General features: G+C 42.5%; 1 protein-coding gene across 1 annotated transcript; it reads right to left on the minus strand.

Moving 5' to 3' along the window:
• Positions 1-1,201: 1,201 nt before the first annotated feature.
• CAV1 (caveolin 1) lies at positions 1,202-20,270 on the minus strand. Its single transcript, XM_066183052.1, has 3 exons — positions 20,091-20,270; positions 19,167-19,331; positions 1,202-3,543 (listed from the first exon to the last, which is right to left on the minus strand). The coding sequence occupies exons 1-3, from the start codon at positions 20,118-20,120 to the stop codon at positions 3,202-3,204; spliced, it is 537 nt and encodes a 178-aa protein (XP_066039149.1). The 5' UTR covers positions 20,121-20,270; the 3' UTR covers positions 1,202-3,201.
• Positions 20,271-25,352: the final 5,082 nt, after the last annotated feature.

Consider the following 25,352-nt stretch of genomic DNA (forward strand, 5'->3'; position numbering starts at 1 on the left):
GGAAATTTTCCATCATTATTAAAAGCCTAAGGTTTGTCTTTATATTTTGTTGCAACTTCATTTCAATAAGTATATTTAAAAAAACATATTCTGTATTTAGTTCTCAGTCAAATTCAGGTGAATCAAGCAAACAGCCAGACAGTTCATGTGCTCTCAGTACTTGGGTGCTGCACCTTGTTTGAAGTGCCCAGCTCTCCCATACTTTGTCTCAGGAACACAGTTCAAACGACATGGCAAAATCTAAGAACTGGTGACTCAGCTGATGAGAAGAGTGACCAATGACAACCACAAAAATTTCCTGGTAAGAGGAAAAACCACATTGAGCCCACCTGAAGACACAGGTCTTGAGGCAGTTTATGACACTGACCTGCATTTAGCAGAGTGAGGCTGTCTACATCACATTTACAGCCAAGCCAAAAAATTTCCTGGTGCTGCTGTCCAACGTCTCATGTCTAATCCTCTACTTGACAAACCTGGATCTTGCTATGGGGTGTATCTTGGCTATGGTCCTAAGTGTTATGGCAGGAGCACAGATATGAGATCCAGCCACAGCACAGCCCTGCGACCACAGCTCAGCAAGTGTCAGGGACAGTCCAATCATACTGTGAATCTGCATCTCTCGCTCACGAAGAGTCTTGGAGTCATGATATTATAAATAGTTAAGCCTGAATAGATCAGGTTCTTTGCAAAAGCAAGATACTTCTGGATACTTAAGGTGTATTTGCTTTTCTTTCAGATTACAACCTCCCTTTTACTTTTAAAGTATTTTGCATTTTCTTAGATAGTCCAATTCAACACACTATTTGCTACCACTGGCCTATAAAGTGCTGCTAAATACACCATTCTGCTATTGGAAAGCTATGATGGACTACTTTTATTTGGTATCTGGCATTTGAACATTAAAATACAGTTAATAGATTTGTAGACCACTCATAATAGCATGTTTTGTTGGGCTTTTGTGTAACAGGGTGACAGGTATTGTGCAACAAACCCATAGAAATGAACTGTCCTGTCACAAGCAACGTCTATACAAGGCTAAATAAAAGCTGTCATTCCCCTATTTCCATACATTAAATGCTAAGGCTAATGAGCTTTTATTAGGAAAAATCCTGTTTCTACTGGATTGACAAAGAAAGCTTTACACAATTTCTTGTGTATTATTTACACATGACTTTCAAGGAAAAAGAAGTCAGACAGGATCTACCATTAAGCATCTTTTTATTGTAGTCTTTAATGTACATGCAGAATTTTTAAAAAAGGTGTCAGTTATATCCGTAAGCTTATAGGAATAATGTAAATGTTTGGATCAGCAATATATATGGATTAGGGACTAAGAACTCTAAGTGAACAGACATCTTTCAGGATATACAGTTTATATGGTAAATCAAGAAGGTCTTCTTCAGAGTGATTTTCCTCATAAAAAGATAAAATATTTCTTGTTTACAATCTTGGTTGCTTTTAATACCGAAAAAAAATCTATAATGGTACATTCTTCATTATGTACATAGAAAAACATAAAACTATATCCATACCAGTGTCTGTTTTAAATGCAAATAGTAGTTAATAGCTTTGTAAATTTTTGTGCACCCTTTCCCCTTTTCCCTCCCCCACCTCCATTTAAAAATGCAGCATTTCCTAAAGTTTTCAATGCTTTGGCAGAAACAGAATGGAAGGCACTTCCAAGTTGGGTAAAGCAATATGTGAAGTATCAGCGCTAAATAAAAAAGGCCATAGGTGTACCAGACAGCTCCATGTTCATCCCAAGGGACAAATTTTGCACTCCTGCAGGTCAAGAACTGGTTTGCTAAAGATTCCAGCTGGAGCAGGCTCAGACCCCAGCTTGGTTTACAATAAAGCTGATTAGCCTTGCAACTATTTTTACAAATGCTTCACACAAACCAATGAGGATGCAGAGAGCATCTCTGAACACAGTACTATCATGAGGGCAAAAAGCTCTTGCAGGTCACAGCATTAGAACATGTTGCACAGGCCCCTCTGCTGAGGCCTTCCACTTTGCAACATGGTACTTTCACACAACATCCTCCGTTTAGTATTTCCTGATAGGGCAGCTCAGCTGAAAATGAACAAAGCAACACACAAATGTGAAGATTCTAAAGCAACTCTTGTGATGGATACATTTAGACTCAGCAAAGCACCCTGAAAACAATCTGTGTGCTGGTGGCAGGCTGACCTCTGCTGATTGGGAAGTTTGGAAAGCTGTAGAAAAGTTTCTCTCAGGGGCAGCTCCTTCCTGGCCTCCTGTGGCTTGTTTGGCACTCCTTCATTTTTCTTTTAACTCAGATTATCTCTGGCATACCTGCCATGTACATTTATATTAATACTTTGCAAAAATACCCCAGATGCCAATGAGATAAGCACCTAAATGCTTGCTAAGGGATGTGTCATAAGTCACAGTCAGGAAAACATTTCTGTAATGACCAGTTTTAGCTCTCAGCTGCAGCTTGTTTCTGCAAAAGGCTGAGAAATGACTGGATGCAAACTTCCAAGACAGAATGAGACAGAAAGGCACCGACCAAAGCTTTTACACGTCAATGTCTCCAGCCTGACAAAATGTTAAATTTTCAGGACATACGCTAGTTCAGTAATATGTTTACTTAACTAATTTATTCATACAGCACAGTATCTGACCATGACTGTAAACAGCTGCAGTCAACTGACAATCCAATTGAAAAAGAACATTCTGCTAAAACCTGCCAGCTGGTCACGTTCATTCTGCTGTGATAGCTCTGCGCTCTTTAGCCACAATAAAATGAATGGCTTTATAGTGTTGGAAAGCATTTTTGTCATTCTTCAGTATCACTGTGGATTTATCTCACAAGGAATGAAGGGTAAGATAAAAAGGCATCCAACAACACTTCAATCTCTGAACTGAACAGCCAGCAAAATAATATGCAGCTGGCATGGAAGAATAGCCCTTTAAGGTTAGTTTAAAATGCAGACCAAAGGGGGAAAAAAAGGCAAAAGAAAGAAAAAAAAAAAAAAAAAAAAAAAAAGGGCAAGTAGTCCAGTAAGAATGAACAGTAGAAAAAGAAACTGAGCAAGTGATTCTTTGTTTTGGGCCAGTCCACCACCAGTTGCTGTATGTTACTTCGAGAAACACAAAACTGGCACCAAAACACTCCAAAAACCACAAAAACCTTCACCCCCTTCTTAGGCTGATGGCTCTCCTTGAATTGTCCCTCAGATCTCTTTCCGTACTGTGGCTCGGATGCTGCTGAACACTTTGCCTATGGCCTCAAAGAGCGGGTCGCAGAACGTGTGGATGCAGATGGAATAGACACGGCTAATGCACTGGATCTCAATCAGGTAGCTCCTTATGCAGGGCACCACCGCCCAGATGTGCAGGAATGACAAAATGGCAAAGTAGATGCCCCAGATGAGAGCCATGGGAATACCAAAGATTGCTGAGAGTAAACGATAAAACCAGTATTTCGTTACAGTGAAGGTGGTAAAACTCGCCTTCCAAATCCCATCAAAGCTGTGTGTTCCCTCTGGCTCAGCAATCACATCTTCAAAATCAATCTGCAGCAAAGAACACAAAGTGAGGTCAGTCAGACATTCGCATCAAGGGTGTATTCCACCAACACCTTTCCTGGAGAGCCACGGTCTCCTGCAAGAAAACACGAAGCACACACTTCCTACATCCCCACATGATTCACCCTATTGTAACCCATGATTTAAGTCATGAATCTTCAGTAACCTTTAACCAGTGACTACCAGGGAGCCTCAATGATTAGGTTAAAGTTAGATATCTAACTTCTAGATGGAGTTCTCCACAAAACTGAATGTATTTTCCTCATCTCCTACAGCTCTAAGGTATGCAGTGTCCTTATGGTCTACTTAAGGTACAAAACAGGTGAATAAAATCATATTTCATAGTTTTGACAATTCATAAATCATTCAAAAAGTCACCTAAGGAAGCAGTGCATTCCAACAGGCATATTTTAGCACTCTCTGTTGAAATACTGAGCTGTTCAGGAAGCTTAATTGTCATAACATTTCTATAAGAAAATTAACAGAATGGCAATGATGGTTCAGCTCTATGTCACACAGAGGTGTTTGATATAACCCACAATACAGGATATTTCGTTTAGTCAGCACAACCAATAGTACAGGCACTGCAAACAACAGGAAAGAGAACATAACAAGACTATTCTTCTGCAAGGAAATAAATGACTGTTTAAGTCAGATGAAAGAAAAAAAAAAATTCCATTCTTGGGATTGGATCCCAAAGTGAGATAATGATGCCAAAAGTGAAGATTTACAGGGGCAAGTAAAGTATGACATGGGCCAGCAGACTCAGAAACTCAGGCAATTGTACCTTAGCATGCTGGAAGAAGGTGAATATACATATACTCAGTGTAAATACTGCTTATGCTGTAGTAAAAGGCTCACAAGCGCTTCTTTTAATGCAAAATATACGTAAAAATTGAAAAGCACTCATTCTTCTCTCCTGCTGAAACTTTTATCACCTCCAGACCTAAGTTACTAACAAAGGGAAAAGATGTTATAAAACCACTGGACTTTCCAGCTTCTTAAACAAAAAAGATAATTACAAGCAAAAGTGTACAGTCTAGGTGAATCTATGTGAATGGCTGGGAAGTCCTTGAGAGGAAATTTCTGAATTATCTGTGACATCCAACACCTTTAATGCCTAACACCAGGCTGGCTTAATTGAACATATTCACATTACTGTCTCTGCCAGTGCTTCTCTCTAGACATCCTGTCATGCAAATTATAAACCTCCTCTCTTTCTACTACTCTGCACTAGGTTCTAGTGATTTGAAAGTCATTCTTGGGGATGAATATTCATCATCATCATCACCATCACACTTAAAGGTAGCATTTGAGTTGAAACTTCATCTCCACAGCAACCTATGGCAGACTCTGCACTGGCAGAGTACATTTTCTTTTTAGAACACATAAGCAAGCATACAATCTGCTTCTGCAGATATTCAAAAGCAAACTTCATTGCAGCCACATCTCATGTTAGCTGTTTTCAAAGTGAATGGGTTTCCTTGGCTTATTATCAACATTTTCCTTGAAATCAGATAATTAAAATATCTGTATGATGGCAAAACCCAGGATGCTGACAGCAAAAGAAAAAATTCTTAAAAATGCTTCTTAAAAAATATTACTACTTAAGGACTACATGGTTCAGCATAGCCCTCTTATTGTAAAATTGTGTCAATTTATTGCATGCTTCCCACCAGCTCATGCTGTAATCCTTGGCAAAGGTAACACATCATAGAGGTTCAAAGCATTGAGTGCTAGTCAGTGTCATATCTGAAGTCTTTTTATTCAGTTCAGTTGTGGTGGAGTCCATTTTGTATTATTTCAACTGGCTGAAAAGGGAAGCTCCATTAGCCTTTTCATGGTTGCATCTTTATTTTAGCCAAGAGAGACCTATTTTTATCAGAAATGCATTTTCTTAGCATGCAAAATGAAGCCATTGTTTAATATGAGTTTTCTAGAATTTTTAAAATCTATAGCAAGATTAGCCCATAATTTGATTACTTCCAAAAGTAATTAATTGTAACGAAATGGAAAATGGAAGCAAATAAACTTGCTGGTTTTCAAATTAAATAGTGAACTTTCTCTAATTGTGATTCTCAGTATTATTTTTAGCCTGTTTTGTTCAACAAAATGTCCATGGAGAGCTGGGGAGCTGACAGAAGAATCATGCCATATAACATTTCCAGATGGACAGCCCTGTCCTCATTCCAGGAGATGATGCTAATATTAGAACATTTATGATATATCTTTGGTCAGGGTTTCACAACTCAAATCATACACGGTTGTCCTAAAAGTACTCAGGAATAAATCTGTCTGTGAGATAACAATGATGTACTCATGACACCAGTAATTATCAAGAGATTAGTTTCTTGGAGTAATTTCAACTCTCAGAATATTTCTACCGATGCACAGAAGTAGAAGAGATGGCCCTGTAGGAATGATAGCTGATGTCATACTACTGTGTCTTTGCCCATTTCACTATTCCTCAAATTCTGTTTCACATTACTCCAGTTTGAATAAGGGAACTTGTGAGCAAAAAGACAGAAAAATGGCCTGACAACTTAAACTTTTATCTGAATATAGTGTTAAAATGAAGCTGTTATCTTCCCAAAAGCCATAAGAACATTATGAAACATAAGAACATTATGTACATGCCAAGAAAGTCCAGCTACACCTGGCATGTGAACCTCTGTGGTGCTGTCCCAAACCAGACTTACCTGCAGCAGTGTCTAAAAAATGACAGGCAAGGAGTTGAGATAATTGGGTTCTACTCATGTGCGAACAGACCACTGCCTGGGAAACACTATTTATTTTGCTCCTCAAGCAGTACAGATAAGTCCTTATGCTGCAGGAACTGAGATACCACTCAGATTCTTCCTGCACTGAACCACTCCCATGAAGGATCTGGATTTTTAACTTGTAGGGAACAGTTCTCCATAGGCCCCAGGAGGAACAGGTGACTGGATACATCTTCCCTTCCTATGGATTACATTTCCATCACTCGGATTACTCACCCCCTCCTCAGTCCCTCCTACTACTCTCTTCTGGTTTTTAGTTCAGTAGCACTCACTGACAGTGAGTGTCATCAGACTGATAAAAGGTGTCCAACTGAAATAAGTAAAGTAAAAATAGAACTGACAGGAGAAAGAGAAGTGCCCACAACTATGATCCTATAAAGAAAGATGCTGTCATTTCTGGTAATGAATCTGTCTTGCAAGTATAAGACAACATTTCTAGGGTATTGTTCTCAAGGTCACTTTTGTCAAAGAATCATGTGCATGTAGGTTTGTGAACTCTCATTTTATTTACATAAAGGCTTTCTTAGGTTGTGCACAGGTCTTGTTTAGTAGATTGCATGTTCCTCATGTACTTTGTTCCTCCAGAGCTGTCAGGATGTGCCATGAAATCACATTGAGGCAGTTGCCAAACTAGTGAAAATACATGCATGTTCATTTGTGACAGGAGAGAAGTACAGGAAATTTGGGTTGAAGGATGCTAATAACTTGCTCCAGCCTTCTGTTTCAGACTAAACTATTAAACAGTATCAACTCCTGTTCCATGCCTACAATGCACTTCCTGACTTCAACTATTCTTTGTTTCCTACTATTCAGTTTGGTAAAGCCAGTTTTTACATTGCTTGAAGCCTTTGTCTGATTCTGCTATGAGAATTAATGCAGCTTCTTTTGCTCTGCACATGTTTATTAAACTTGTATCAGGAAACTGAGGAACCTGCTTTGATTCTAAAATAGATTTATTTACAAGAAAGGGAAATGGTATGGGATTTATTTACAAGATTTATTTACAAGGGAGGGAAAACTGTCTATTTAAAGATCAGAACTATTAATTAAAAAAGCTCAGCTGTGTGAAGTTATCATCTGACTAAATAATATATGCCACATCCATGAAATTAGCTGACCTGCTCACCTGGTCACTTCAAGTCCCTGTGTATCAGAAGCTGGCCGGCTGGAAAGATATATTAAATGCCAGGCTCAAATCACCTACTTACCAGTTGTGCTTCTCAAAAGTTTGTTCTTTGAGGTTTATAATATTCATTACATAGAAAAAATTACTGTGCTTGGTCTGTCAGAAAAAAAAAAAATTATGAAGATCCCAAGCATTAGGTTTTGACCTACATTTCTCTGATTGTAACTATCATGATTCATATCTTTGTATGTGGCAGCTGCATGCTGCAACTGTGCTCACAGCACACAGTTCACAGACAGGCACCACCCCTACTCCACTCCAGAGGAACCCAAATAAGTGCTGAGAATCCCTACATTTTTGTGTGCTTTCAGTATCCCTTGGAATCAGTAAAAGGAGGCTTAGATCCTTACTGTATCTCTCCTGATTGACCACTAATATGTCCAGTTGGGCAGAACACTTAAATACACACACAACATGAAAAATGTGAACTGTCCCACTGATGTCAGTATGCTTACATGCTCTGCCAGACCAGGGCTAAAGTCTAGGCTGAATGTATACAGGAAAGAATCATAAGCTAGTTTTCTTTATATTTTAATGCCCAGAAACGGTGTAGAAACTGTTTTTACTGCTTACCCTGGGCTATTTTTAAACAGGTTTTCCCTGATTCCAAGACAGTAAGTATAATATTGTTTCATTATACTAAATCATGTCCTTGCAAGACATGAGGCAGTTATGGTACCTTTCTTCTGTTGTAATAAATGCAATTTGTAAAATTCCCAAATATATTCAATGTCCTTTAAAGAAGCATTTAACATAAGAAAATGTTTAAGATATCACAAAATGACAAGCCTTTCTAGGGCATGGGTCACATTTGGGAGGTGATGTTAAGGACAGATGCAACACTGTTCTTCTGTTGGAGAAGGCCGTGGTGTGTATTATTAAAAATCAGAAAATGTGTGAGCATATGACATTATTATTACCTTAGCACTTCCACATACTATTTGGAACTTAAAAATTCCCAGTGACAGTGCCTGGAAAAGAATGGCATCACAGTAGCTGAAAAAAAAGCAATGAACTCACAACCTTTCTGTTAAATCACTGATGCCAGTTAAGTACTTATGTATTTCAATGATCCTTTGGAATACCACGCTACCACATATGCTGATGCTTGTCCTGACTGCTGCCACAGTTTAATGGAAAAAGATGAAAAAGTTTATACTCTTTCTACTGAATCTGCAGGAAAGTTGTTGGGACTTACAGGAGAAAAGTTGCTGTTGTCTCTTCCCTCCCAGACACCCAAAGACTCATTCACTCTTTTAAGAGCACTGTGTTATCTCCACCTGGCAAATGTTTACCTGTAGTTATGTAGGAAAGCTGGTACTTTGTTCCTGAACACACAGAGCTTCATGATTCCTAGATGGTCTACTTCCTCACTAATCAGGTTTCAACAGCAAACATTAGGTGATCTCAGGTGTTTACTAAAGCAAAAACTCATTCTCTTCCACAGTGATTATACAAACCTCAAGCTAAAGCATGAGTGACTACAAAATATGAACATCTAGAAGTGTTCTATTCCCTCACAAGACAAGAAATCGCCTTGAATCTTGGTTTTGGTGCAAGCATCTAACAAGAGAACCCCAAGAGTCCCTCCACGCTGGGCTGCAGAATGATTAGGCTTGGCCTGTCAACCTCAAACCCTGTGAGCACACTCTTCTTCTGGGGACTGGCCAGATCACAAGGCACAACAGTTGCTCCTTTGAAAAAAAAAAAAAAAAATTGCCATGACTGCAGATGGCTAGGACCAGAGCTGTTGTGTAAGGCTTGTTGAGTGCAGAAAAATTACAAACACGTATTTCCAAAGTGAACAAAAGCCTAAACAAGCAAGCAGAACTTGTTGCACCCCAGTTACTTGCACAAACTGACCAATGAATTTGCTTTACCTTTCCTGTCTCCCTGTGCCTGCTTTCCACAAAGTGGCAAGAAAAGTGTTCTGCTGGCAGATCTCTTAATGGAAACAGTGAAACTTTCCTGAGTTCTACAGAGTATGCCAGAAAAGCAAACAATGCTTTAACAAACAAGGATATTCATGTTGGAAGGTAGAACTGAAGGACTGCACTCTTCTAGCCAGAGAAGAAAACCAGTCTGGTCAGGAATAACTCCTACTGCCCTCATAACAAATACTCAAATGCATTATGAAAATGTGTAAACAATTCCATGACTTAGAAAAGGGGGTGATTGCAGATCACCATTTAACAAACTGAAAATCACAGAAAAGAGAAAAAAAAATTGCTTCTAATTACTGAGAGAACAACCTCCTGCTCCCTGCCCGTGCTGATTACATACCAGAAAAGCCCTGCTGATGGTCTTTGTTTCATCAGACGGGCAGGCTCACCAAAATCCAGGAAAGTACTTGTGAGAAATACGTGATTGATGCTAGTGGGTCAGCACCGTAGCAACCAGATGTTCTCCAGAGATCTCTTCCTGAAGCTCTTGCCTGTCCTGTTCCAATACAGGCTAGCAGAAGGAAAGACAAGTAGTTTCAAGAAAAGATCTGCACTCTGCAACACAGCAAAACTTCCTGTGCAGGTGGGGATACCATGTCAGCTAGTTCCTTGACAAATGTCTTGATGTTGTTGGAGTAAGCAGTCAGAAAAAAAATTACTGTTTTCCTCCCTGGAAACTGGGCTGCTGGGAGGTTATTGCAGCTTTCCCCAAGAGAAACCCTTAAGAAGTTTTCTTTGTTTTTATTATTTGGTTCATGTTCCACAGTTCTTTATTTGATACAGCTATTTTAGCAAAGAACCCTAAAAATGCTATTAAGTGTAACTTTTTAGAACTTGGTTTAGCTTTATCACTCCTAAATTTAGGCAATAATGGGAAGTGGAAATGTAGTGAACCTGACTCTTTAGTAGTGGCATGGGGAGACAGGGACCTTTGGAGGTTGTTTTAGATCTGGAAACTACTTTTTTCCCTTGATAGTTTGTAGAGGGAGTCTAAAGAGAGGAGACTCTTGATTATGTGTACTGCCGATAAACACACTCCTGTTAGCTGCTGCAATTCTTTTCTGTAAATCTGTATAACTTGTTTTCACCTTTTCCCCTCACTTCTACCTGAACCATGCTTACTGCTGACAGTGAGTGTGCAGTGATGCCCAGCTGCTTCTCTTTTCCTTTAAAAAACCTTGCCCCTGAATTTTTACTGTTAGAAGGTTGTCTTTCTCATGGAAGAATTAAAGTTACTGATCCTTAAACATAAGGTATTTCTTTAGTATTCCATAAAAATCAAGATATTTTATAGTGCTGCTCTTGTCATAAACTGCATGAGAACAGCAATGGGATTGAGTGCAAGTTTGCTGATGACATCAAGCTGTGTGGTGAGGCTGAAATGCTGGAGAAAAGGGATGCCTTGATAGGCTTGAGAGCTGGGCACCTGTGAACCTCATGAAGTTCAACAAGGCCAAGTGAAAGGTCCTACATGTGGGTCAGGGCAGTCCCAAGCACAAATCCAGGCTGGGTGATAACTAGATTAAGTGCAGCCCTGCAGAGAAGGACTTGGGGATGTTGGCTGATGAGCAGCTCAGTATGATCTGGCTTGCAGCCCAGAAAGCTGAGAGCACCCTGGGCTGCATCAAAAGAAACAGGCTGAGGAAGGCGATTTTCCCACTCTGCTCTCATGAGACCCCGCCTGCAGAACTGTATCCAGCTCTGGGGCCTCCAAGGTAAGAACATGGGCCTGTTGGAACAAGTCCAGAGGAGAGCCAAAAAGATGCTTAGAGGGCTGGAGCACACCCTCTGTGAAGACAGGCTGAGAGACCTGATGTCGTTCAGTCTGGAGAAGAGCAAGCTCTTAGAGCAGTAAATAGAGTAGGCTATAGAGGGACTTTTTACAAGGGCACGTAGTGACAGGAAAAGGGGGAATGGCTTTAAACTGAAAGAGAGCAGGTTTAGATTAGATATTAGGAAGAAGTTCCTAAGAGAGGCACTGGAATGGGTTTCCCAGAGAAGCTGCAGATGCCCCATCCCTGGAAGTGTTCAAGGCCAGGCAGAGGGGGCTTTGAGCAACCTGATCTAGTGTCCATGGCGGGGGCTGGAACTGGATGGATGATCTTTAAGGTCCCTTCCAACCCAAACGTTTCTATGATACATGAACTTGGACTTCATAAAACAGTTGATGATTTTATGGTTGAGCTCTACAGGAGATAGATCCCTGATCTTGAGGGAAAACTGATTATTTTTTGTAGCATCTGTTTGAATTCCAAGAAGGGATTTCAAAGTTGAAAGAGGAAATGTTGCAATCCATCTATGAGACTCTCTTAAGTTTTTTTGGAACTCAGAATATAAATTCAGCACAGCAGGAGTTTGGACAGAGAATGTGATGCTTTCACCTTCAGCTGTTAGAATGTCTTCTCACTTCTTATCTATGAAGTTGGATTTAACAGTTCTTATTTAACTGCAAACAAACCCCACCCTTATACAGCCCCATTAACATCTAGAGCACAGCTCTTACATCTTGAATGAAATCATATTTTATCAATTCATGAGCTCATTAAAATGGGGACAGTGGAACTGAAATGATTTTTTCTTTTGATTGCTAATGTGATAAAAATTTCTGACAAGAATGATATTGGATAAAGTTCAAATTTTTTTTGAAACTACCAAAAGACATTTTCCTAAGATGTCTGTCAAGAAAATATTAAGAGACTAATGGGGTAAAACCTGCCTCCCCAATAAATCAAACGAAATTAAATGGCATAATTTCTCTTTCATGTTCAAAATAACCAACCCTTTTAAAATCCAAGATGGGTTTTATTACTGCCTTTGTCTAGAAAAGAAGTATCAAAAAGCTCAGAAAATCAATTCCTGATACAGACTTCATCCTGCTGTCTATGAGAAGGGTATTTGAGAGCAGTGGGAAATACAAACTTATCTTAGTTTAGAACTATATGTCTTCAGTTTTCCAGAGATTACAAGTGTTAGCAGAATCACCAAAGTTCATTTGTATTTTCTTCTTTCTGCTGCCTAAAATACAACCAAGATCAAATTTCTTTACTGGGGACCTCACTGGCAGACCATTCTACTATACACAATCATCCCTTTTTCCCCCTGAGAGTTCTGCATTTCAGTATTTTTTGTTTGTTTGTTTTAGATATTCATACTCTATGCAACAGAAGACGGTGTTTCTATCTACACAATCTAAAAGTTCTACAATCAATTCAAATTGTTCTTAGTATTTTCTAACATATGATCTAAATTCTGTTGAAGTTATCAGAATTGAAAAGTATTTGCCTCTTTTGAATCTAACACAGTATCCAATAAATTCTAATAAAAGAAACAGCCATGCTGAATCATTTGCTCTGTCCCCATGGCCATCAAATGAACATTTTTCTATGGAGATATGAGTCATGTTCACCATGCCAAACAAGAAGGCTGTGCATAAGGCTTTAATAATACCATGAGTTTAAATGCAAACACATTTTTTTGAGAAAGAAGCCTTCATTGGAACAGATGCCATTATTAGCTGTAATCTTACGGACATTCAGAAATCCCATGTCTGAGAACTCCTAATTAATGTGCAAGAAATCTATTTTTCAGAACTCTTAAACCTCACTCAGATCTTGTATTAACTGGCATTCATAATGACTTGGGTTTTAAATCTCATACTCCTAGACTCGCCTTGGAAGAAATATCTGAAACAGAACTGGATCATGTGGGGAGCCAAAGTCAAAAATCTGAATTTTCTTGCATTTTAAATCTAAACCACATAGCTTAACAGGACACAGCATTACAGAACCACTTCATTTAATCAGTTGTTATGCACAAGTAAGGTGTCATGTCTAGGCTACAAGTCTCAGCAATTGAGACAAACATGCCCTCTGAGGGCACTGCTTCTCCTGTCCTGTGGTTAGGGTTGAACTCTGTGACGTGAATCTGCCTCCAGAGGCACCTCACTTTGCTCACTGCCAATAGCAAGAGCCCAGGTGACAAGCTTGGATCAGAACACATATACACAAATATATTTGTGTATCTATATATTCATATGGATGTTTTTAAACTTAAACACTTCTCTATGAGCCCATGACTTTTAACAATTTCTAAAAACAAAGAAAAAGGCTCTGCATTAAATTTCACTTAGTTCCTTGTTTCAGAAGTAGCACCTGATTGAGCTCTGCTTTTCTCTCATTTTACTATGTTGAAGTACAGAACTGCATTCCTCTCGGGTTGACACTTGTTGTCACATCTGAGTGACAGCCCACCTTAGGTCTCCCATTCAAAAAGAGCACAGGGTGACACCTGCTTCACTTCCAGGAGGTTCTCATGTGCTGGGATGGGAAGTGCTGTGACCAGTCATCTCTCTGTGCGTCTTACACTGTGTTCAGTACAACATGGAGGGACCTTAATCATGAAAGATTACATAAAATGTAAACTGCTTTTGAAAAACCCTCTCTTTTTATTATGAGGCAAAAATTGTTAATAGCTTTTAAAACACGCCTGAGTAATACTTTCTTCCCCCATGAGTACATAAGAGTATTTGAGTATTTGTCAACATCTGACCAAAAATTCCAGACTCTTCCTTGCAGTAAGCTGAATTGCCCTCAACTCCATTAGTTTTAAGTGGAAGGCATGAAAACATAACTTTTTGAAACTTGGTACAAAAGCTGTGCATCCTCACATCTTTAGCCAAGTGCTGGATTTTTTTTTTTCCCAGAGCAAAAAGGACTCTTGTACAACAAACAGCAGATAGACACTGCTTGTTTAAAACAAAATAATAATTACGTTCTGGATGGTAGACCAGGCACTGGCCTTTCTTCCTGGCACATCACTGTAGGAAAAAACTGTAAGCTGGCTGCAGGTGTGACTGCACAGCTGGTTCTCACTAGTCTGAAAGGATTAGACTTTGCAGGGCTGGCTGCAAGGTACATCCCCATTCTCAGCAAGGAGCAAAGAAGTTAGTGAGAAGAGCGATCTGTAGGAGAACTGGCTCCCTCCTCTGTGTTTTCCAGATTCAGTAAACTCTGTGTAGACTTGACCACAGATATGATGAGAAAGTCTGAACTCTAGAACTTGAAGGCTGCAATTGAGCCATACTCTGAAAAACACAAATACTGTGTTGGGAAACAAGAAGAGCAAAGCCCGAACTTCAGGCACTTTCACGAGTCCTGAGCCATTGAAGAATGAATGAGAGAAAAAAGCAATAAGCTTTTCACCCTGTTTGTTGTGTCTCATCACAAATAAAGTCTGTGGAACACAAGTCCAAGAGCAGAACTGTCCAGTGAAGGACATACAAAACAGATAAAACTATGGCAAACCACCTGTATAATCACCAGCATGATTATACTGGAGAGCTCTCCCATGCACAGAGGCTGTTTCTCCCTGGCTGGATTCCCTCCTCACCTCCTGCCTGACTAGCCACCTTCAGAAGCCAGTGCCTGGAAGAGTGGAACCACTAGTGCACATTCTCCTGCTGTCTAGGTGATGCATGAGGACAGATGTGTGAGGAAGAAAATCCTTCCTTTCTGGTCTCCACTAAAAAAAATGGGAAAAAAAAGAGGAAATTCTGGTGATTTTCCCTAGACTGTGCTTCCTCCAGTTCAGAGCTGTCACTTCCCTGTCTGCATACCTCAGGTTCCATAAGGCCTTGTGCTCACATCCCTCTCTGAACAGAAACCCTGTCCTTTGCCCCATTCTTCTGGAGTCCTCCCAGCACTAAGCTTCCACTTGTTATTTAATTCAAAGACAAATCATAAGCAAAGTCACCAACAGCTTTGATGCAAAGCTTCTCCACACATCTAGTTTTCATAAAAGGACCTTGACCAGGTTTCTGCCCGTTGCCTGGATCCCCAGCCCTAATGCTGCCTGCACCACACGTCTGCTGCAGGGGAAGCTGTGTTGCGAATCAAGGGAGCATGCCTCTTGCTTCTCACAAGAGAAGGTTATTTTTAAAATGTGCTATGGGAAGTATTTGAATACAGACAACACTGAGGCCTTTTAGAGAGCTGCTTACAGAGCAGATTCCTCATTCTCTGTCTAATCATTTCTATTTCATGGCTGACTGATTTGTCCCCAGTTTCCATGCTGCTGTGCCTCATAGTCAAGTGGCAAGAAATGCATAAAATAGCATTTTAAAAAGCAGAAAGTTCTGAATCTAGAAAAATGCAATTGCTCTAAACAAAACTGAACTCAGCCTGAGCCATACTTCTGGCATTACAGGAGTCCTACCCATTTTGTTTTTCTTTGACTTTCAGTACCTAAGACTGGGGTCTCCTTCAGTCAGTTTAACACTCTTCCTGGATGTTTTACAGCCAAACTAAGAATGGCAGATGCATGTCAGAAGGGGACTAAAGACTGATGGCTAAGGCAGGAACAGAATCTTTGTATTTTCATCCCAATCCAAGCCTGTCCCCTAGGTACTGGCTCTGAATTTTATTGCTATGTCTAATAGACTGAATCTGAACACAAGGTCCATATAAATGCAAATTGTGGCAAAATTCCTCTCTCTACTCTGCCGGTTGGACTATCTACGAAATACTTAAAAAAAAAAAAAAGTTATTCTTATTTATCCTTGTAACAAACCAGAAAACGTTTATTTACAACGCAATTTTGTACAAATAGTGCTGGTTTTATGACGTAAAATCGATCATGTCTGGTTAACATCATCCTATGTCTTGATGTGACTATGTTCACTACCAGGAGCTTACTTGCTGACATAGAGGCAGTACTGCTATTCTGGCTGTTTTTCAGTGAATGTGTTGGTCCACAATTATTTCAAAAGGACAAACTGAAAAGCTTGTTTTTTCCATTCCTATACTTATTATTCTCCATTTTTCTTTTAGAAGATGGAATGTTACAAACTTGCCTCTGTGGGAGGCAGAAAGGGCAGGATAGGCTTTGTAGGTTTCAGCCTCTTTTTAAGTCCATTATGGGTTTTTTCTGTCAGTGGTCTCACTCTTTTCCCATCAGCGTCTTTCTTTCATTAGGTTCGGTTTGTGGACACCAGGATTCTGACTTGCTTGGGGGCTATGACTCATCCTCAGAAGGTTTGGTTGCTCTGGGGACTTCTCCTGTTGACATACGCAATAAACTGTGATGCAGTGCTGTTCATGATCTCTGGCATTCCCTGTCTACTCAGCTGCTCATCCACGGCTAGAAGAAAAAAAGAATTGCTCCCTTTTTAAAATCATCCATTTTAAAGGCAGTTTTGTACCATTAGGTACACAGATGATTTTTTTCCTAAACAAGTAACAATTTTAAGCCTTTTCATTTTTATATGGCTCCTTAAAGACACAGACTGCTGTGAGGGATAATTCTTAGCATAGATCCAGCAATATGACCATGGCTTATCATATTCAGCACCTTCAAATTGTGTTGAAATCTGGAATTTGAATTTAATCATGACCTGGTTAAACTGTCCACACATAGCATGAATCATTTTACAGATATACACTCAGGAACCAGAGTTCACCCTCTTGATTCTCTGGAAACAATACAGTATTTTTCTTTTCCATTAATGGATCTTCGTTACAACAAACATGGAGAATCGCATATGCTCTGACAACTGCTGGCCACTAAGCAAGCCAGTTAGTGGCTTAGTCACCCACTATGACTGGGCAGCTCCCATTTTTCCTAGGATTTGACAAACCCAGATGACAGCACCCTCAGTTTTCACATTTGCCATGGGGTATTCCTCTCCTTCTTTCCAGGCTGCAGCGTGACCTGAGAAACGCTTGTTTAGGCCTTGGCTTTGAAAACACCACCTGAGCTCAGATCTTTTTGAGCTCATCAGAAACACTGTCTGCTCCCAGGAACTGCTAACAAGCTGCTGCTGTCCTTATGACCAGTCTTGGAAAATATTCCTCCTGCCTGAATGGCATAACATTCCTGTTCTCACACTTTCAGAGAAAGTGCCGACCCAAACTGTGGCCACGATGAAACATTGTTATGACTAAAGCCCTCTCTCTTGTAACCCTATAAACAGCAGTCCAAAATGGGGCCCTCTGAGCTCTCCTGGACTGCAGCAAGCTACAAGCAGCAACCTCTGAGTGGGATGCCTCTCAGAGCCTCATGTATGGAGGAGCACCGAAACAAGCAGTACCCTGGGCGAATAGGCACACTCCCCAAGGCCTAATCCTTCGCTCATTTGGAGGCGCAAAAGCATCCAAAGCGAGTACTTCATTGACCTCTGGGGGGAATTTTTCACAGGTACCTTGCTTGCACTGATGGTTACTGTCTGCGTGCATGCCCCTGCACATATGCTACAGCAAATCTGAAATACTGCTTTTGTAGATGTTTAAGTACCTTGGATATCTAAGTAAGTTAGGCTTGTGAGTAAGGTTAATTTATAGTTATAAACTTACTTCAATGCTGTTAAGTATTGCTCTTTTGTTAAGTTGTTAAAGGTAAGTTACAAGCTATGTGTTGCTCTTCTGCTGAGTTGCTAAGTATAACTTCAAAGTTTTAGGTTAGGTTAAATGCTCTTCAGTGTTATTCTTTGTAAATTGTTAAGGTTAAGTTATAAATTAAGTTTAAGCTATAAGTTAGGTATAAGTTAAGTGGTTTGCCTATGTTAAATTGTTAGGCTTAAGGTGTAAGTCAAGTATTGTTAAGTTGGAGTGTTGTTAAAACTTTTAGGCCCTGTTCCTTTTTCTCCTTGCCTGCATTGTCTTTTGTCACACACACACCTAAGCACACACACACACATACCCCTAGATAGCTCTCAGTTCATTTCTGTTTTGATTGCCTGGATTTTGTTTGGTTTTGTTGTCACTTGTTCTCCCTTGCTGTGCCTTGGCTGTCCTGTAAGCAGTAGAATGAATCTTGCCAATGAACTTGTCGTGTTTTGACACTTCATACAAATCTGACTTTTGCTCATACTCTTGCCAATGATTTCTTAAGTGATCTCAAACATTCTCATTTTGTAACACACATGGATTGTATAAATTTGTCTGTATAGAATTTTTTTGCTACGAGAAAACCTATCTCTGTGATATTTCTGACCAAAGTGACTTCAAGCAAAAATCTCCATCGGCCCTGACTTGTCAAAACAGTCAAACTGGTCTATAAACCCAAACAAAAAAAAATCTAGGAAAGGACACAGTTAGATTTTGCTTAGCTTGCTTATTATCTCTTGAAGGAAGGAAAAACACTAAAGAGAACAAAACAGAACAAGGACATAAATCCAATCGCCATCAGAATCTTTGATTTTGCACCCACCAGCCTTAGAGAGGGCGATCTGGTTTGTGACATCTCCCCGCCCTGCCTCCGTGCGTGCCTCGGGGAAGGAAAATCCTTCCGACGGTGTTACACAAGGTCATGCAACTCATCGTCCCGCTCCCTCGGCCCCGGGCGGGACGTCCCGGCTGCAGAGCTGGCTGCGGGCACACAGCGCGGCCCCCGGGACCCCCGCCCGGCTGCGGCGAGCCCGGCCCGGTGCGCCCCCGCGGGACAGCGCGCCCAGCCCGGGACAGGGCCGGCCCCGCTCCGCACCGCAGCAAGGAGCTCCGCAGGGCTGCCCTGGCCGCTCCCGCCTCCCTCCTGCCCACTCCGCCTTTTCTTTAAAAAAACCCGAAACCAAACCGGTCAGCCCCTGGCCCGTTCCCTCCTGTAGCAGGTGGAGGGATGAGGTTCGCGGGCTTCAGCCGCCCTGACAGTATCCGCGTATCCTGCAGGACTTGGTATCTCCCCCCGCGACGTCCCGCCTCGGCCCCTCACCTTAACCACGTCGTCGTTGAGGTGCTTGGGGTCTCGGTTGACCAGGTCGATCTCTTTGGTGTGCACGTCGTGCACCGCCTTTTCGCTCAGCTCATCTGCCATCATCTTGTTGTTGGGCTTGTAGATGTTGCCCTGCTCCCGGACGGGCGCCGTGTACAGAAAGCCCTGCGGGGAGCAGAGGGAGCGCGGGAGGGAGGGGAGAGCCCAGATGAGGCAGGGGAGGGCAGGGCAGGGCAGGGCAGGGCCGGTCCGCGCCGCGCAGGAGGGCGGGCTGGGGAGGCGGCCCGGGTCCCGCGGGCAGCGGGATCCAGGCTGCGGACCGTCCCTCTCCCGGCTATTTAACCGCGGCCGCGGGGCGCACACCACACCCCCGCCGTGCCAGGCGCCGCGTCCCGCTCCCGCCGCCAGGCGGCCCCGGGCCCGCGGCATTGCCCCAGGGCGGAGCGAGTGGCCCCTCGGCGGGGTGGGCGCTGGCGTGGTCCCGCGGGCACGGCAGGGAGCGTCCCGGGCTGCCCGCCCAGCGCCCTCCTCATACCGCCCTCCCCACACTGCCCTCGCTGCGCTGACCTGAGCACGGCGCCCTCAACCGCACTGTCCTCTCTATACTGGCCCCCTATACTGCCCTTCAAGCAGGGCCATCACTGTACCCTCTCCATCCCGGTGCTCTCGCTACAGTGCTCTCCATATAGCGCTCTTCCCGCACGGCCGCTAGCAGCTCCCCTCCCCGCGCCCCGCCGGGGACGTGTGCCTCGGCCCCCCCGGACTCGCTGTCCGTGCCCGCAGGTGCCCGGCTGTCCGTCCTTCCTGCCACCGAGCCAACCCCGCGCCCCGCTCCTCCGACGGGTCAGGGGAGCTTGGGGCCCCGAGCCGCTGCAGGTACTCGGCCGCGGGGCAGCCTCCCGCCCCATGCGCCGGTGGTCCTACCTCCGAGTCTACGTATTTGGTGCCGGACATGCTGCCGCAGGCTGCTGACGGCTCTGCCGCGAGTTACTCTGCCCTGTGACTTGCGGGACTGGAGGCAGGCAGATTCCGCTCTACGGAGCGGCCGGCCGGGGGTGGTAGCTGCGAGGAGAGGGCTGGCCGCTGGCCAGGGCGGTTCCCTGCCTCCGGCTGGGGTGGATGACAGCGGCGGTACGGCCCCGCACATGGCAGGGCGGCCGGGAGCCGCCGGGGGTGGGAGGGGAAAAAAGCCCTGCCCCGGCAACCTGGGGTCGGGCGGACGCGGTCTCTGATGCTTGTGCCACCCGGTGCGGAGACAGGGGCTCGACAGGGAGCGGGACAGGGTTCCTTCCGCCTCGTCCGCCCTGCCCCGGCCGCCCACGACCCCCGAAAGTGGGTCCCCGCCGCTGGGTGCCGGGGCGGCAGTGGCTGCGTGCGGCAGAGCCACCTGGGCAAGATTGGGGGGGGGGGGGGGGGGGGGGGGGGGGGGCAAGGAAGCAGTGAGCAGATGGAAAACTCTAGTTGAGTTTAGCATCCAGAGCGAGCGAGGCGTTTGCCGGGCTCCCCCCTCTCGGCATTGACAACAGTTTACACAGAACCATCGCTGCTCCAGGAACAATTGTGGAAACTTGGATATCCTTGGGATGAAGAAAAAGAGATTTTTCTCAACTTGTTCATTTCAAAACTATGCAAATATTTAACAGTTCTGCACTTTAACACTGCTATATTTTTCCTGAGAGGAGATTGATCCGTGCATTTCTGCCATGCATATTAACCACTGGGTTTAACTTTTAAAGGGGAATAGTGTGACGCTGCCTTGCCATGCTCTGTTCTCAAGGTTTTTTTGTAAGCTCAGGGGCATATGTAGGTATAAATGCTATAAATATAAACATTCATTACTGTATTCAAGATGGCTCAGGTATGGTTGCAGCATCACTTTACATCTAAAAAATTAATTATATTTCACTTTTGTGTGTGTGTGTGTTTGCAGCCATTAGTTTTGTGTTAGGAAATCAGACCATGGTGAAAGATTTATAACATTAACAAAAAAACTGTGACCTTAGTGTTATGCCATTTAGCACAGAATTGCAGCAACAGAAGTAGAAAATTCTTAACTGCAGTATATTTGGCTTTGGCACTTCAACAGGGAAACAACCTCGAAGAAGCCCCTGGCTAAGATGGATGTAAGCACCACAGATGTAAATAACTGCACCTGTTGAAAATGCAGTCCACATGGACATGTGTTGCTCATGCATCAGTTAGCAGTCAACTTTCTTTAGTTTATATTGCTCGTAAACTTTAGAACAAATGCCTTGGATGGAAGTTTTCCAACTTTCCAAGTTTGTTGTAATTTTTAAAGGTAACTTTTTTATTGATGCAATAATTCACTTAAGGCATCAGTAAAATATTTTTGTCTGTCCAAGCTTTTGAGCATGAATATGGAGTCAGATGAGTGTTTTGAAGGACATTTGACTCTACAATTTTTCTATCCATCTGAAAAAACTTGCAAGACAGTTCTTTGTTTTCATATCTAGGGAAATTTTTCAATTAGTCACTGCCCTGCACATGAATCAGAACATTTTGATCCATCATTCAGTATTACTGTGTATCTCAAGAATGACTGAAAAAAAGAGAAAAAAGAGAGATACTTGTTAATGATCCTGGAATATTTTTTTCCGAACCACAGTTTCCTTTAAAAAATACTTCTGAACCACACAACACTGCTGCAGCTAGAAGAATATAATAAACTAGTGGAATTTATAAGTTTTATGAGATGAATTCCAGAATAAGCTGCTTACAAAGCGAAATGAAGAACCGTCACATTATGTTGCAGTGTGCAACAACGAGGCCTAGAAAGCAACCTGCGTCTTCTGAGCCCGGAGCACAATGCTGAAAAATGACTGACGATTTAGGTGAAGGAACAAGCCCTTGTTTGTATATATATCCAGTAACTGCTCATTATAGAACAGGAACAGGGTACAGCACCAAAAGAGTCCAGGGATGAGGAAACCCATGGAATTGAGGGTACAGGGTTAAATACGGGGCAAAAGGGGTGGATCTGAGGGCCAAGGGCCAATAGGGACAAGATAAGGTGGTGCAGAGGTGTGGTTATGAACTGGGAGAACCAATAGGATAACAGGGGCAGAGTAATGCAGTAAAACAGGGCCAATGGGGATTAAGGGAAGGAAGAACGTTCTAGGGAAGGCCCTGAAATGGCAAATGGGGCCTGAACAAGGGTGACATCAACTGACAAGCCACTAGAATAACAGAACCTCAAAGATATTTACATGTTGCTACAAAGGCCTGTGGGAGAAAGGCTTTTCTTGCTCTAATCTAGGGGGTGTTTCTCTTCACTTGCTTTGGCCCCTCCAAGGCTGAGGTACAAGAACTTTGGTGGCAGGCCTCTGGGCCTCTACAACGTTAGCAGTGTTTTCTTGAGCTGCAATACCAGGAAGACAACCTCCTCAGAAAAAGGCATGGGTGCTACTAAGCAGTAAGAGTGAGCAAGTTACACCTGCAGAGATGGAGAGGGGTGGAGCCATGGCCCATTGCCTTTAGTACTGCCATATGAGAAATGCACACAAACTCAACAGCCTAGCATGGTTGCACACAGGAGATCTGCAAGGATCTCCTGTTGCACTCAGAGGAAGAGTAATAGCTCAATGGGAAAGGGCCAGGTAAAGGCCTGCAGAAATCTTCTGAAAGTGCAAAGGCTCCATTCCCCTTCTCAGTTGCTATGAATGGATTATCCAGGGGTGGCCAGAAATTGTAGACACTCGAGCTGGCCTTGGAAATGCCACCCAGTCTTTTCATAGAGCTCTGCTGTGTCTTTAGTAGTCCAGGTCAGTTGCTAAAAAGGACTATTACACCTTGGTTGGTCACCTCACTGCCTTTCTTCATCACACCAGCCTTAGGCATTTCATACCTGATTTTAAAAAGTTTTTATTGCCCCAAAATTTTGCTTTAACTGAAATTTCAAACCTTGGGATTACCTTAGTTGAAAACTTGCTCTAAACCTGGAGCAAAGCATGTGCAATTTATGATTTATTTTTTTCCATTTTGAGGGGAGGAAATGTTTTGTCATGGGTAGGATTCCCAGAAAACAGTGGTTAAAAAAAAAAAAAAAAAAAGGATTGGACAAAATCCTTCAAAAACTCAGAAAATGAGTAATGAAACTGAACTGAATGTGGATGACTGCTCACTTTGCCTGCTATCAAACACTCCTTCTTCCTCCACTCCTCACACCCCTTTTCATTTTAAGCTTGTGTAGTTATTCCAGTTATGGTATTAGCAATACTCTTGATATATTCCAATGTCAGCAAGATCAAAATCAGCTCTGGCAAACTGTTTTCCTTATGTACAGTTTCAACAGCAACAAGGCTGTCAGGTAACAGAGGCTGTCCATGAGCAGCCTGCCTTATGCGGAGCACTTAAAAACCTGAGGCTTAGGAGTGAAAGATCATTGCTTTTTTGTGTGTCTTCTGTTCAACTGCTTAACCACATCATTTTATGTGCAGTTTTGTATGTTTTTCTGCATGAAAGCCTTAGCTGCCAGAACTGTTGGCATTGAACTTTTAGCAATCATGCTACTGTTCCCACTCTGTTGCATGATAACAACTATTAGGATAGGTTTAACATGCAGGCCAATGTTTTCCTTATTCCATTATTTAAAGACTTGTAGTCCTGGAGGATTCGTGATGGTCATCCTGTCCCCACTCTCTGGAGGGTTTCTGTATTTTAAAATGTAAGTCACCAGATCAGAACTTTTCCATAGAGATGGGTTCCCCTCGCCCCCAGTATACAGGGCTGCAGGTTCAGGTATGCGTTTGGTATTTGGCCTGTTTGTGCCTTGAATCCAAGGATTAGTTATACCAGAGAGATGGGTAGCTCTTCTCACATTCCTTCCTTCTCACAACCTCTAGACAGGAGTGATTTCATTTTATGTGAAAGTGATGCTGCCATAAAACATTTCACAATAGCCTAAGGGCTAGAAGACTCCAACCAACACCTGAGAAACCTAAGATCAATTTTTGCCTGAGGTGTGCCACTGCGCTTGGACTCACTCCTGGGAAAGTGTATTTTGGGAAGTACCTTATTCTGCTGATGTGCAGTAAAGTGTATTTTAAGGAGTCTAAGGCTCCACTTTCTTTTGGGGTTCTGACTGGGCTTAGATGTGAGTAAGATGCCAAGTTGCTCAAATAAGGGCAGTTCTGGGCATGACAAAAGTAAAGCTGTAGGTATTTTGGGGGGTTATGGGAAAGGGAGGTGCCTTCTGAGTTCAGACATGTTCCTGGTTGGGTGGCAGCTGGGCAGGGATTACAGTTTTGGATTGAAATGCATGACATTTTCTCATCTCAATCCTGTAGTAGGTGTGTACATCTTTTATTAGAGCTAGCCCCTGTAGGTCTTTAGCAAGATAGCTTGTAACTGCCTTGACTGGAGAGGCAAATAGATTGAAGGCTTTAATTCTGCAAGACCTTGTGCAAACTAGGTTCCTCTTTTCTCAACCCTTTGCAGTATCAAATACCTTGAAAACTACTGAGCTGGACCATGAACAGTGGTCTATGTCAACACTGTTCTGCACCATTCTTCCAGTTCTACTGTATTATAAAATGTTCCTGTGTTTTATAGAAAATGTCAGACTATGAGAACTAGTCTCATTAATACTTAATGAGTATTGACTTAAATGACTTAAATACTTAATGACTTAAATATCCTCTCCTTAAGGCTTATGTAGGATGGGCATTTTGTCACTGCTTCTCTACCTACGCCTTTCCTGGTAAACCCTAGCTGACAGTTGTATCATTGTGATAGCTCTAATAGTGTAAAATAAAAAGGCTAGATCAGGGATGAAAAGGCAGCTCTTATTGAGCTGAGGCAGTTAGAAAAACAGACAAGCTTTCCTCAAGGTTTGAAAAAAAAGTGGTTCTCTATATTTTATCCTATCTGAGTGTCTTAAGTAGGATCTGATTCAGTGGTATGTGAAGGGGTCCTTCTTTCTCCCACTTGCAGTTGGAAGGGGAAGCTATACAACAGCCAAAATCGAACATCTAACACAGGTGACACTCACCCCTGGCATCAAGTTGTCAGAGAAGGGTATAGAGAAGAACCTGCCTCTCTACTTTTATGAAACTCCAGTTGCTTCCATAGACCTTCCCAATTTCTGCAGCAAATACAATTTTTTTATGTAGCAAAGAAGCCAAGCCAAGCCCAGCCCAATATTTTGTATTTATCAGTACAGACTCT

This window comes from Chamaea fasciata, unplaced genomic scaffold, assembly GCF_029207755.1.
Source record: "Chamaea fasciata isolate MVZ Bird 193981 ecotype frontalis unplaced genomic scaffold, bChaFas1.0.hap1 SCAF_5, whole genome shotgun sequence".
Taxonomy (NCBI): domain Eukaryota; kingdom Metazoa; phylum Chordata; class Aves; order Passeriformes; family Sylviidae; genus Chamaea; species Chamaea fasciata.